The 12,020-nt window shown below is 37.8% G+C and overlaps 1 protein-coding gene across 8 annotated transcripts in view; it reads left to right on the top strand.

The window, feature by feature from the left end:
- WDR26 (WD repeat domain 26) overlaps positions 1–11,981 on the top strand; it is a 50,452-nt gene extending 38,471 nt beyond the window's left edge. For 4 of the 8 annotated variants that reach the window (XM_055233814.2, XM_055233813.2, XM_063613379.1 and 1 more), the window contains exons 13-14: positions 3,043–3,228; positions 7,256–11,981. In XM_055233814.2, the coding sequence (XP_055089789.1) occupies positions 3,043–3,228; positions 7,256–7,281 (212 nt within the window). In that variant the 3' untranslated portion in view covers positions 7,282–11,981. Of the gene's footprint in view, positions 1–3,042; positions 3,229–3,702; positions 3,836–7,255 lie in introns of all 8 variants that reach the window. The other 4 variants (XM_055233811.2, XM_055233812.2, XM_055233810.2 and 1 more) reach the window with 2 other exon arrangements.
- The last annotated feature ends 39 nt before the right edge of the window (positions 11,982–12,020 follow it).

Here is a 12,020-nt window from a genome sequence, read left to right as displayed (position 1 = left end):
CCTTCTTGCTTTTAAATTCCTCCTATTTATAAGATGTCTTCTCTCATGGTCTATTCAGTCCTGCTTCTGGTAGGTTTTCTTTCTCTTAATTATGCCTGAGAATCCCTTACAGCTCTTTCTATGTACCCTAGAGGTGCTTAAAATTATGTATGGCTACCATTATCCCTAGAAAAGCCAAACTTTTTTAAGCCCAAACTAACTTAGAAACAATGATGAATACTATAATTAAACCACATTATCTTCTGGTTTAGGGCTACAAATTAGACCACTACAGAGATTAGTCTTCTCATGACTCAAGTGATTTAGAATGGTTTTGAAAATGTTTTGAATATCAATCAGATATAGTGAGTATATTATCTCCCAGGATGACCACAGTAATCCATTTGCCATTTATTTGTAAGGAATATATTTCAATGACCCTCCAAATCCCCAAATATATAAGTGCCAGTATAAAATAGAACAATTAAGAAACCGTTTCCCAAAAAAGTTATACCACTACTGAAGCCTTTTCATTGTGCTGGCAGTATGTAGAAAAACTGGACTTTTTTTTTTTTTTTTTTTGAGACGGAGTCTCGCTCTGTCGCCCAGGCTGGAGTGCAGTGGCGCAATCTCGGCTCACTGCAAGCTCCGCCTCCCGGGTTCACGCCATTCTCCTGCCTCAGCCTCTCCAAGTAGCTGGGACTACAGGCGCCCGCCACCACGCCCGGCTAATTTTTTTGTATTTTTAGTAGAGACGGGGTTTCACTGTGGTCTCGATCTCCTGATCTCGTGATCCGCCCGCCTCGGCCTCCCAAAGTGCTGGGATTACAAGCGTGAGCCACCGCTCCCGGCCTATTTTTTTACCTTTGCATAAGCAAAGATTTCTCAGATTGATACAGCCAACAGAGCTTGATGATAAAGCCTGTCATTTTGACCTTGATTACTTCAAATCCAGTTTTTCCTGCCTTTCATCAAATATGCTCCTTGAATATATATTCACAAAAACATTTTCCATCAAATAGAGAAATATTCAATTGCATTCACACTTTAATCCTGTTATCCTTCTCCTTGTGGACCTCTTCAGTTTAGGAAGGAAATACAGCTAACCTGCCTTTACTTTTTTATTTTTGTTTTTTCTAATTTCATTTCATGTAAGAAAAAATTATTTTCAAAAATTATTGAGCAGCAGATACTTCTAAGAAGATGAATTCAGTTTTTTAATTGGTGCGTTTTAGCTTTTGCTTCACACATACACACACAAAAAGTTCAGATACAGTTCCAGCTTTTTATCTTCATGTCAGAAATTTTGAAGCTAAGGCACATCCTCTAAGGTTTCCTCAACTGGCAGTACACCCACTGACAGTTTGCACGTTGGCCACATACTTAACTGATACATCATTAAGTTATACACCTTTCTAATTTGCCCTGGGATTCTGCCCTCTGTTCAAGAACCATCACCTGTACTTAATCTCGTCACAGTAATAAATGATGTTTATTCCAAACACCTTTCCACATACAAATATATTTAATCCTTATAACAACATGATATGAGGTTAGTATCCCCATTTACAGGTGAAGGGATGTAAAGAGTGAGTAATTTGCCCAAAGTTGCTCAGCTATTCAGTGTTGGAGGAAGGATACAATGTTGAGTAGTCTAATTCCAGAGCCTATACTCTCAACCAATACTCTCCATACTGTGTGGCTAGTTTTTTGAAGATTAGTTTATTACAAAGAAAGCTGTAGGGGATTTTGATTGTTGTGGTCACTTCATGAGATTATAGTCTACAAAGCCATATCATGATGCAGATAAGGGACCATTGTCTACTCTCACTAGTAAGCTCTTGAGCAGGGCTGCCTGGATTTGAATCCCAACTTTACCATTTACTAGTTGTTAACCATGAGCAGACCACTTAACCATAACCTATGTTTCAGTCACCATTAAGAGGATAAGCAGGCAGGGCGCAGTAGCTCATGCCTGTAATCCCAGCACTTTGGGAGGCTGAGGTGGGCAGATCCACGAGGTCAGGAGATGGAGACCATCCTGGCTAACACGGTGAAACCCCAGCTCTACTAAAAATACAAAAAATTAGCCAGACATGGTGGCACGCGCCTGTAATCCCAGCTACTCTGGAGGCTGAGGCAGGAGAATCGCTTGAACCCGGGAGGTGGAGGTTGCAGTCAGCCAAGATCTTACCACTGTGCTCCAGCCTGGGCAACAGAGTGAGACTCCGTCTCAAAAAAAAAAAAAAAAAAAAAAGGATAAGCAGAATACCCATTTTATGGGGTAGTGATGAAGATTAAATAATATGCATAAAGTACTTGATACCTAGTACTTTGTAAGCACCCAATAAAGGTTTAGCTGTCATCTTCATTTTTGCTTCAGTATTCAATTTGGATACATTGCTTTTCTGTCACTTCCCATTTCCATAGAATTTATCACCATCTCTATCCTGGATTTGTTTATGTTCAAAGGCCTTGATTTATAGTTCTTCGTTACTCATGTATTGACAGAATATTGCAGATAGTTTTTTTTTTTTTTTTTTTTTTTTTTTTTTTTTGAGACGGAGTCTCGCTCTGTCGCCCAGGCTGGAGTGCAGTGGCGCAATCTCGGCTCACTGCAAGCTCCCCCTCCCGGGTTCACGCCATTCTCCTGCCTCAGCCTCTCCGAGTAGCTGGGACTACAGGCGCCCGCCGCCACGCCCGGCTAATTTTTTCTATTTTTTAGTAGAGACGGGGTTTCACCATGGTCTCGATCTCCTGACCTCATGATCCGCCCGCCTCGGCCTCCCAAAGTGCTGGGATCACAAGCGTGAGCCACCGCGCCCGGCCATTGCAGATAGTTTTTTTGTGCTGACTTGATGAGAGCTGATCACCTTTAACAGGAAAAAAGTGTATATTTGATTTAAACGTTTTTTCATAAGGTAACATGTTAAACTATTCATGGTATATTTATTTTCCCTTTAAGTTCTAGTAAAGAGTCCTGTGTGTAGTGAATGATAAATTTGAGATCAGTTAGTTGGTTTTATTAATGTAAAACTTTTCTCTGAATTACTATATGTTCAGATCACAAGGTTTACATCTGGCACAAACGTAGTGAACTGCCAATTGCGGAGCTGACAGGGCACACACGTACAGTAAACTGTGTGAGCTGGAACCCACAGATTCCATCCATGATGGCCAGCGCCTCAGATGATGGCACTGTTAGAATATGGGGACCAGCACCTTTTATAGACCACCAGAATATTGAAGGTAATACCATTGTATAATGTTACTATGTTTTGTCCAAATGAAACATTGCTCAGCTTATGAACTTAAAGCAGTTTTAAGCAACAGTTTATTTAAAGTGTGGTATATGATTTCTATCTTTTACATATTGTACCCTATCTCAGGCCACAGAATGAGTGTAAGTAATCTAAGAGCCAGTAGTGTAGTGGTTGTTTTGGGGGGCACAGTGAAAAGAATAAGCTGGAATATGATACCTCATTGACATCCAGTTAGCTATTTAGTAGTTTCACTTTAAAAATCTTACTGAAAATCTTGCTTCATCATGCTACCTAAATGTAATATTGTAGGAAGCATTTTATGCACATGAAACTAATCATAAAACATTTGAACAACTTTAGATATTAAATAATCTTGATTATGGATTTTACTCTTTTAAAAAAAAGTAAACATCTGTTTGCACCATGCATCATACTAACATGAGTTGTGTTTAATGGATAGGGAAAGAGAAGAGAGAACTAAAATTCATCATGTACCTGTGTGCCAAGCAGCATGCTAATCCCTTTACATATACTGTCTTGCATAAAGTCTTCATAGTCGTATAAGGGAAGTATTTTTATCATTATTTTTAGAGGTAAGGAAACTGCAGTATGGCAAAACTAATTCACTTGTTGAGTGCCATCAGGTCTTCGAGTCTAAGTTTGAAAGGTTTTTTCCACCACTTTGAGATACTTGGGGATGAAGAAAGGCCAAAATATAAGGCTAACAGTTAAGGCCAAAAGCTTAATTGAACATGATATATCAGTACTACAGCAAAGAGATAATGAGAAACTTCATGTAAATGACTCTGTCTTAAATAGAGCACGTAAAATGTTTAGTTTGCTTAGAAGGAAGCAGTTTATATATAAACAGATTTTTTGTTAAGCATGTCCCACCTAAATTTTTTTTTTTTTTTTTTAGTGAGAAAGATGACTAATTGCTCTCAGTTAAGTGTTTCTCTGTGGAGGAGGGTTATCGGAGTAGCATGTATGGTTTGAAAAAGTATATTCCCTACACTTTTATCTTTGTGGTACAGACTGTAGAAGGCTTGGCCAAATCTTACTGGCGGGTAAGGATATGCAATCAGAGATGAGAATATAAAACACGAAGAGCACATGAGTCAGAAAGTTTGAGAACTACTGTTCATTTGCTGAGAACCTTGAAGGGCCTTTTCGTATTTATAGATCACTACCTGACATTCTAACATTCCTCTAGGAAATCAACTGAGACCAGAAATCTTTACCTTCTTGTGTTGTCCTGTTTGGGTTTCAACCAAAGGCCTACAAACCCAAAGTCTTTATAGATCTGCAACTGTGATTCAATCTGTGCTTTTCTCATTTTATTAGTCATTTGGGAGTTATTTCTTCAAATAAACATACTTGGTTTAAAGAAGTAGGAAAATAATAGGTATGTAGTAACAGATTTACCCCAGAAGAGGATATGTTTTCTTTTCTTTTATTTTTTTTATTTTTATTTTTTTGAGACGGAGTCTCATGCTCTCTCCCAGTCTGGAGTACAGTGGCGCCATCTCTGCTCACTGCAATCTCCGCCTCCCGGGTTCACGCCATTGTCCTGCCTCAGCCTCCCGAGTAGCTGGGACTACAGGCACCTACCACTACACCCAGCTAATTTTTTGTATTTTTAGTAGAGACGGGGTTTCACCGTGTTAGCCAGGATGGTCTCGATCTCCTGACCTCGTGATCCACCCGCCTCGGCCTCCCAAAGTGCTGGGATTACAGGCGTGAGCCACCGCACCCGGCCAGAAGAGGATATGTTTTATGCCTCCATAGCAGTGGAATAAGAGCGTGCTGCTATTTGATGAATCTGACTAATGTAGATCCTCACTTTGGTGAGTGAGCCAAGTTGTGGCTAATTTGTAGGATCTGGGTCCAGTTCAGCAACTCTCCATTGTGCTTTGGCAATATGGGTATAGCCCTAAAATGATTTTCATTTTCACCTGAAATAGAAAAAACAGTACTTGTATAACCAGACATTTGGCCATAATGCCCTTTTCACAAGTTATTTTCTGGAGTATTCCCCCTCCACCCCCAAAACACTTTTCCTAATTAAAGTAATACCTATTTAGAATAGAACTTATGAAAAATGTAGATGAGGCTAAAGAAATCAATATTAAAAAATCAAAATACAGCCAGGCATGATGGCTTGCGCCTGTAATCCTAGCTACTTGGAAGGCTGAGGCAGGAGGACCCCTTGAGTCCAGGAGTTTGAGGCTTCAGTGAGCTACAATCATGCCACTGCACTCCAGCCTAGGTGACAGAATGAGACCCTGTCTCTGAAGGAAACAAAAAAGGAAAAATGTAGCACAGTAAAATACTGTAAGTCATTTAAATAAAAATATTTCACTCAACTCCATTTCAAAAGGGAGAAATTTTAACAGTAGAATAATGGACTGTAAATAAAATTTTAACAGTATAATTAAGTTTTGTTTTTGTTTTGTTTTGTTTTGTTTTGTTTTTGAGACGGAGTTTTGCTCTTGTTGCCCAGGCTGGAGTGCAATGGCACAATCTCAGCTCACCACAACCTCCGCCTCCTGGGTTCAAGCAATTCTCCTGCCTCAGCCTCCTGAGTAGCTGGGATTACAGGCATGCATCACCACACCCGGCTAATTTTGTATTTTTAGTAAAGATGGGGTTTTTCCATGTCGGTCAGGCTGGTCTCGAACTCCTGACCTCAGGTGATCTGCCTGTCTTGGCCTCCCAAAGTGCTGGGATTACAGGCATGATTTTTTTTTTTTTTTGAAGGATGCATAAAATGGAACAGGACGAAGTACCGATGCATGCTACAGTATGAATGGACCTTGAAAACAATATGCTAAGTGAAAGAAGCAGGACATGAGACCACATATTGTGATTCCATTTATATGAAATGGTCTAGAATAGACAGATCTATAGACAACATAGATACAGTGATTACTTAGGGCTTGGGGAAGTGTTTGACTGCTAATGAATGCTGAAAATCTTCTAAAATTGATTGTTAATGATTGCATAATTCTGTGGATACACTAAAAAACCATTGATTTTACACTTTTCTTTTGTTTTTTTTTGTGTGTGTGTGTGTGTTTGTTTCTGTTTTGAGATGGAGTCTCACTCTGTCACCCAGGCTGAAGTGCAGTGGTGTGATCTCAGCTCACTGCAACCTCCACCTCCCGGGTTCAAAGTGTACACTTTAAATGGTTGCATTGTATAGAATATGAATTATATCTCAAAGCTCTTATACACCCCCCCCCAAAAAAAAAATGGAGTAGGATGATACTGTAGAATTTCAAACCAAATTTTGAGCAACCAAAAGGAAAATTAACAACTCCGTAGTTGTAACACGTTATTCTACCTTAGACTGCCAGATCTTCCTTTCCTCTTTACTATTGTAGCTATCATAAAGATTTATCTATTCTGCTAACTATTTCAAGGTTAATTTTAAAAGTATGAGATTCTGAGGCTAGGCACGGTGGCCGGTGCCTGTAATCCCAACATTTTGGGAGGCCAAGGCAGGCAGATTGCTTGAGCTCAGGAGTTCAAGACCAGCCTGGGCAACATGGCAAAACCCTGCCTCTACAAAAAATACAAAAAGTAGCCAGGCATGGCGGCATGTGCCTGTAATCCTGGCTACTCAGGAGGCAGAGGTGGAAGGATCACTTGAGCCAAGGAGGCAGAGGTTGCAGTGAGCCCAAATTACATCACCAGCCTGAGCAGCAGAGTGGGATCCTGTCTCAAAAAAATAAAAGCATGAGATTCTAACATGATTATTCACTTGGGTATCTTCAGTATTCAAAATCATGAATTTAGATCGTAATATATGGTCTAAGACATGATACAGACACATTGTTTTAATGAGTGTGATGAAAGTATCAAGAATTTGCTTTGATTTTTTAATGTTACTGTAATTTTGTAATGTCATAATGCTAATTTTGAAACTTTCTAACTGGTAATTTTTTTCTCTTCTTCCCCTCTTTTTCCTCCCCCCTCCCCCACATACATTTCATCCTGTCTTCATTCAGAGGAATGCAGTAGCATGGATAGTTGATGGTGAATTTGGAGCAGACGACTTCTGTTTAACTTAAAATTAGTCGTATTTTAATGGCTTGGGATTTGGTGCAAACAAACATGATTGATAGCTGGACAGACATGCTCGTCATGAAAAAAGAACCATTTCTGAAGCCCGATTGGGGCCAAACATTTACACCTTGCTTCATAGTAACCAGTTGAGATGAAGCACGTCGTTAGAACGTTGTTGGACACCATGTTGAATTATCCCCCCATCGGTTGTGAAGAACTGTGCTACATTCAGGCTTACCCATTGAACTCAGTATATATATTTTTTTCCTTCCTGTCTTTTGTCTGGCAGGATACCATTCTTGTTGCTCTTCTGTGTAATGAAGTTTAAATGCTTGTTTGGAAAACTTTATTTAACAGTTTAGAAGGCTTGATAGAAAGAGTGCATTAGTCTGAAGAGTATACATTGGATAGGAAAGAATTTCCTTCTTTTGTTTCTCCAAATCTTTCCGCCTTATTTAGCTTGAGATCTTTGCAGCTTGGTTCATGGATTCTAGCCTTGCCCGTTGCGCAGTATATACTGATCCAGATGATAAACCAGTGAACTATGTCAAAAGCACTCTCAATATTACATTTGACAAAAAGTTTTGTACTTTTCACATAGCTTGTTGCCCCGTAAAAGGGTTAACAGCACAATTTTTTAAAAATAAATTAAGAAGTATTTATAGGATTAAAGTGACTTCATTTGTATACATTTGGAATCTAAACCAGCTTAAAAACAGTTTCCTCAGTGACTTAGATACACAGTATAACTGATGCTCTTCTGGAATACCACATGAGACATGGTCAGAAACAGTGCTTGGAAGGACATTACACAGGAAATTCAGAGTAATGCTTTGAAGATTTCCCCCCTTTTGTTTTATTCCTGAAGGAACATCAGTACCCGATCTTGAAGAAATTCAAGATTCAAAAAGAATTTTAAATACACCAACATGAGAGATCGGTAGTCAGTTGGTTTTCAGTAAAGCTTGTTCCAAGTTGTTCTCAACTTAGGAAGTAATTTTGGTGTGATCTAGCAAAAGAGTAGAAATCAGCAGATACAACCACTTTGGAAGTTTATAGTATAATTGAAATTATTAGAAGAATTCAGCAGGTTACAGACATACTTAAACTGGGATTAAAACCTCATAGTCATTTCTCTTAATTGCCCTTAATATTTTGACATATAGGGATACATAAATTTAAGGAATATTTCTTCTCAGTTTTTTCAGATATTGCCATACTGAACCTCATTCTAAACTGGTGCTGTGGATAGTCTTTCCCTCTCCCCTCCTGTTTTAGTTTAAGGAAAGGTTTCCTTCACGGAAAAGCACTTTTAATTTTGAGAATTTCACATTTAAAATAAGCCAAAAGCCTGATGTTCACATTGTGCTTTTAAACTCCATAACAGCTGAATACAACATAACATAGTCTCCCTTGAAATTCCCTCCCTTCTTCAGTAGAGGATAAATAGGGTGACTCCAGCTGTTGGAATGAGAATGGGGATACCCCCAAAATAAGATTCTGGTGAAGAAAAAGTCTTAGTACTAAGTTCCCCTTTAGGCGTAGCCAAGTCTATAATATAATTATGATCATGAATAGACTCCTGCAGAATCCACAAAGAGAAGAGGGCTTGGATGTCAGAAATTCTTCCATTGTGGGGTAGGTGGTTGGGGATGGGAGAAAGGGAAAAGTCAAGGAAGGGGAGAAGAAAGAAAAACACATTTGGCCTTAAAATAGCATGCATTCTCCCAGAAGCCCATAGTAAAGAAAATGACAGATCGTGGTCAGCATACTCTTACAAATTGGTATGTAAAAGATTTCTTCAAGCTCCATTTTGCAGACCACCACTTAGAGAATCAAAAAATTCCTGTTTTGATACTTCTAAGTTAAAATATTTGTTACAGTTTATCTGGTACTTCATTTTTCTTAACTAAAATTACTTTTTACTTTAAGCTTGAATAAAAATCTTCATTGTAACTATGTAATTAAGTGGCAACTTCTCTTTACCTCAGTATAGTTAAAAACCATTCATATTTTAAGTGATTCATGTATACCCTGAAGCCGTTAATACACCCCAGTCTCTACAGTAACATCACTAAATGTGGGCATAGAAACTCCACAGCTGTTTACAAATTTGGTTACAGTGTGCTATGGTGCATTTGTAACACTCACTGAGATTTGTGCCCATTCAGGGGCAATTTGGCACTCAGATTCTACTCTACTTCACCTAACCACCCCTAGATCTGAGTTTTCAGAGTGCTTCTGAAGTACAGTTAAAAAACACTTTAAAAAGTGGAGTAAAAGTGAGGCACATTTTACAAGAACATAACTCCTATTAAAACGGAGTAACAACTATGCAAAGGTTTCTATAGCAGCTAGGTGAGTTTGTTTTCCGGGTCTGTCCTAACTGGCAGCTTCCTGTATATACTGGTACTTTGCTGTGCCAATTTGCTGTAAACGTCTGTTTCATACATTTGCCATGCAGTGACTGTGCTAGAAAGGTGAAATAAATGGTAAAGAAGCCTAGGATTTTATGGTGTAAGAAACTGATCGCAGGATTTTTTGATCCATAGCTATTAATCGAAAACTTCTGATAGTGCTATAGGCTCTATAGTAGGCTTAAGAGTGAGTCTCATACTATGAAGCCAGCCACAAGATACTAACAAATGTATAAATTGAAAAGTACCAATACTTTTTGCACATAGATCAAAATAGAGTGGAGAATTTGGGCTCCAAAAATCAGGTTAGTAGGCTCATTTCCATGTGCTTAAAAATGTTTTTGTTGTTATGCATTAAGGGCTAGAGCAAATATAAAATTAAATGTCTTTTTCCTCCAAATAATTGGTTATTAATGGTAAAATGTTGGACTTGGGGATTACTGAGATTAGTATGTGGGTAGTAAAGAATTGGAGTGGGAGTTAGTGGGGAGGGATGACAAAGCTTCAGCTTTGGTTTTTGTATTTTATTAGTCTCCATAACAGCTACATTTCTGTTGCTCTTATTGGCCAGATAAATGTGTTATATTAAACCAGGTAAGTATTTTAAACAGAGAACATTTTATTTGCATATATCCCTACAAATTGGCCCATTTTATTGGGTGGGGGGATAAAAAAGGGATTCCCTAACTTTAAATAATTAGAATATCCTGCAATTGAAAGGAGAAAAAAAAATCCAATTTTGTTAGTATTTTCTTAGTCTGAAAAAAACTGAAGTAGTAATATGGTGAATTTTATTATTAGGAGTGTTCTGCCTCTAGAGTGGCATTCCATGACATTAATAGAAAATCCTTCTTTCCCACCCCTCCCCATCTTGAAATTTTCTTTTTTAGGATGTTGGTTCCTGCAAACAAGAACTGACCCTATCACCTCTGCCTCACAGTGGGTAAATATATCGTACATCTCTTGAAAGGGAAAATATCCATGTCAGTTTCTTTCACAGTAGAAGAATGGCTGCTTTTGAATGGGGAGGAAAGAAGACATTTTTCTTAATATCCTTTTTGTCCCATCTCTAAAATGTATAAATATTTTGATTTGGTTTTACTTTAATTTCTCATTCATAATTTAGCAACTCTCCTTTTGGGTTGCCCTCCAACACATTACTTCCATTTCAGAAACCATATCTGATTTAATATAAACTGCTAACTTAAGAAGAGGTGAATTTGCATTTACACTTAGACACTTTCTAAAAACAGGGTGAACTTAATTGAAATTTTTCAGTGTTGTTAAGCTATTGTTATAGTAGCTGCCCTATAGTTACAAAAATAAAAACTATAAAAACCCATCCCCTATCTACTTAATCCAGATAGCCTGGATTTAACAAAACTAATAGTATAAAATGTGTGTGTGTGTTCTGTGTGTGTGTGTGAGAGAGAGAGTACTTGATTCATTAAAAAGTCCTGGAAACAGCTGTTCTAGGATCTTGTCATTTTTACTAAAAGTCTTGTGCACATGTGAAGTGCCCTCTGAGTTTAAGGTTTGGTTAATACTGGTATATTTTTATAAGATTGAAATTGTGTCCCCATCTTTAACTTAAACACTTTCATTATCAGGGTCAATGTGCTAGAACTGAACTGTAACATTTTTAGGCACAGATGGAAAAAAATGTTATTGGCTCCTTGAAAATGTGTGTGTGTGGCGAGGGGAATAGATCCACAAAAGCATGTATGTACTTACAAACCAAGCTGTAGAGATCAAGAAAAGAACTTAAGTGTTGATCTCAAGATTTCTAAATTGTCAAGATTTACATGGCATTGTGGTGGAACTAGTTAACACTTAGAGCTTTTGGTATGTAATAACTATTTGCTATGGACTGATTAAATGTTTCAAAAGATTGTGTTCTTCAATTTTGGTGGGTTTTGATTTTTGTTTTTTTAACTGCCTCTCAGATTATATTTACTTAGTTTAAATTTCTTTGCTTTATTCATTAAAGTATAAAAACTTCAGGTCTCTGATATTTATTTTCACTTGTTTACTAATTATTTACAAAACACCCTTTGTTGACTTTTATTTTATAAATGTGTAATGTATTAAACGTCTTTAAATTTTTGTTCAACTGAAACTACATTAACTTTGATTTGCTTTACTGGGATTTTTTTTTAAAGACACCTTTTCCATGTCAGTGCGCAGCACTTAACCAGTCGTTTGTATTCCCTTTCTTTCAATCCAATAAACAGAATGAATACCTAAATAATTCTTGGTGTGTTACATCTCCTAATATCCATTAATCTGA

This window comes from Symphalangus syndactylus, chromosome 19 (assembly GCF_028878055.3).
Source record: "Symphalangus syndactylus isolate Jambi chromosome 19, NHGRI_mSymSyn1-v2.1_pri, whole genome shotgun sequence".
NCBI classification, from domain to species: domain Eukaryota; kingdom Metazoa; phylum Chordata; class Mammalia; order Primates; family Hylobatidae; genus Symphalangus; species Symphalangus syndactylus.
The sequence above is the reverse complement of the archived record's forward strand: the minus strand, read 5'-3'. Positions and strand labels throughout refer to the sequence as shown.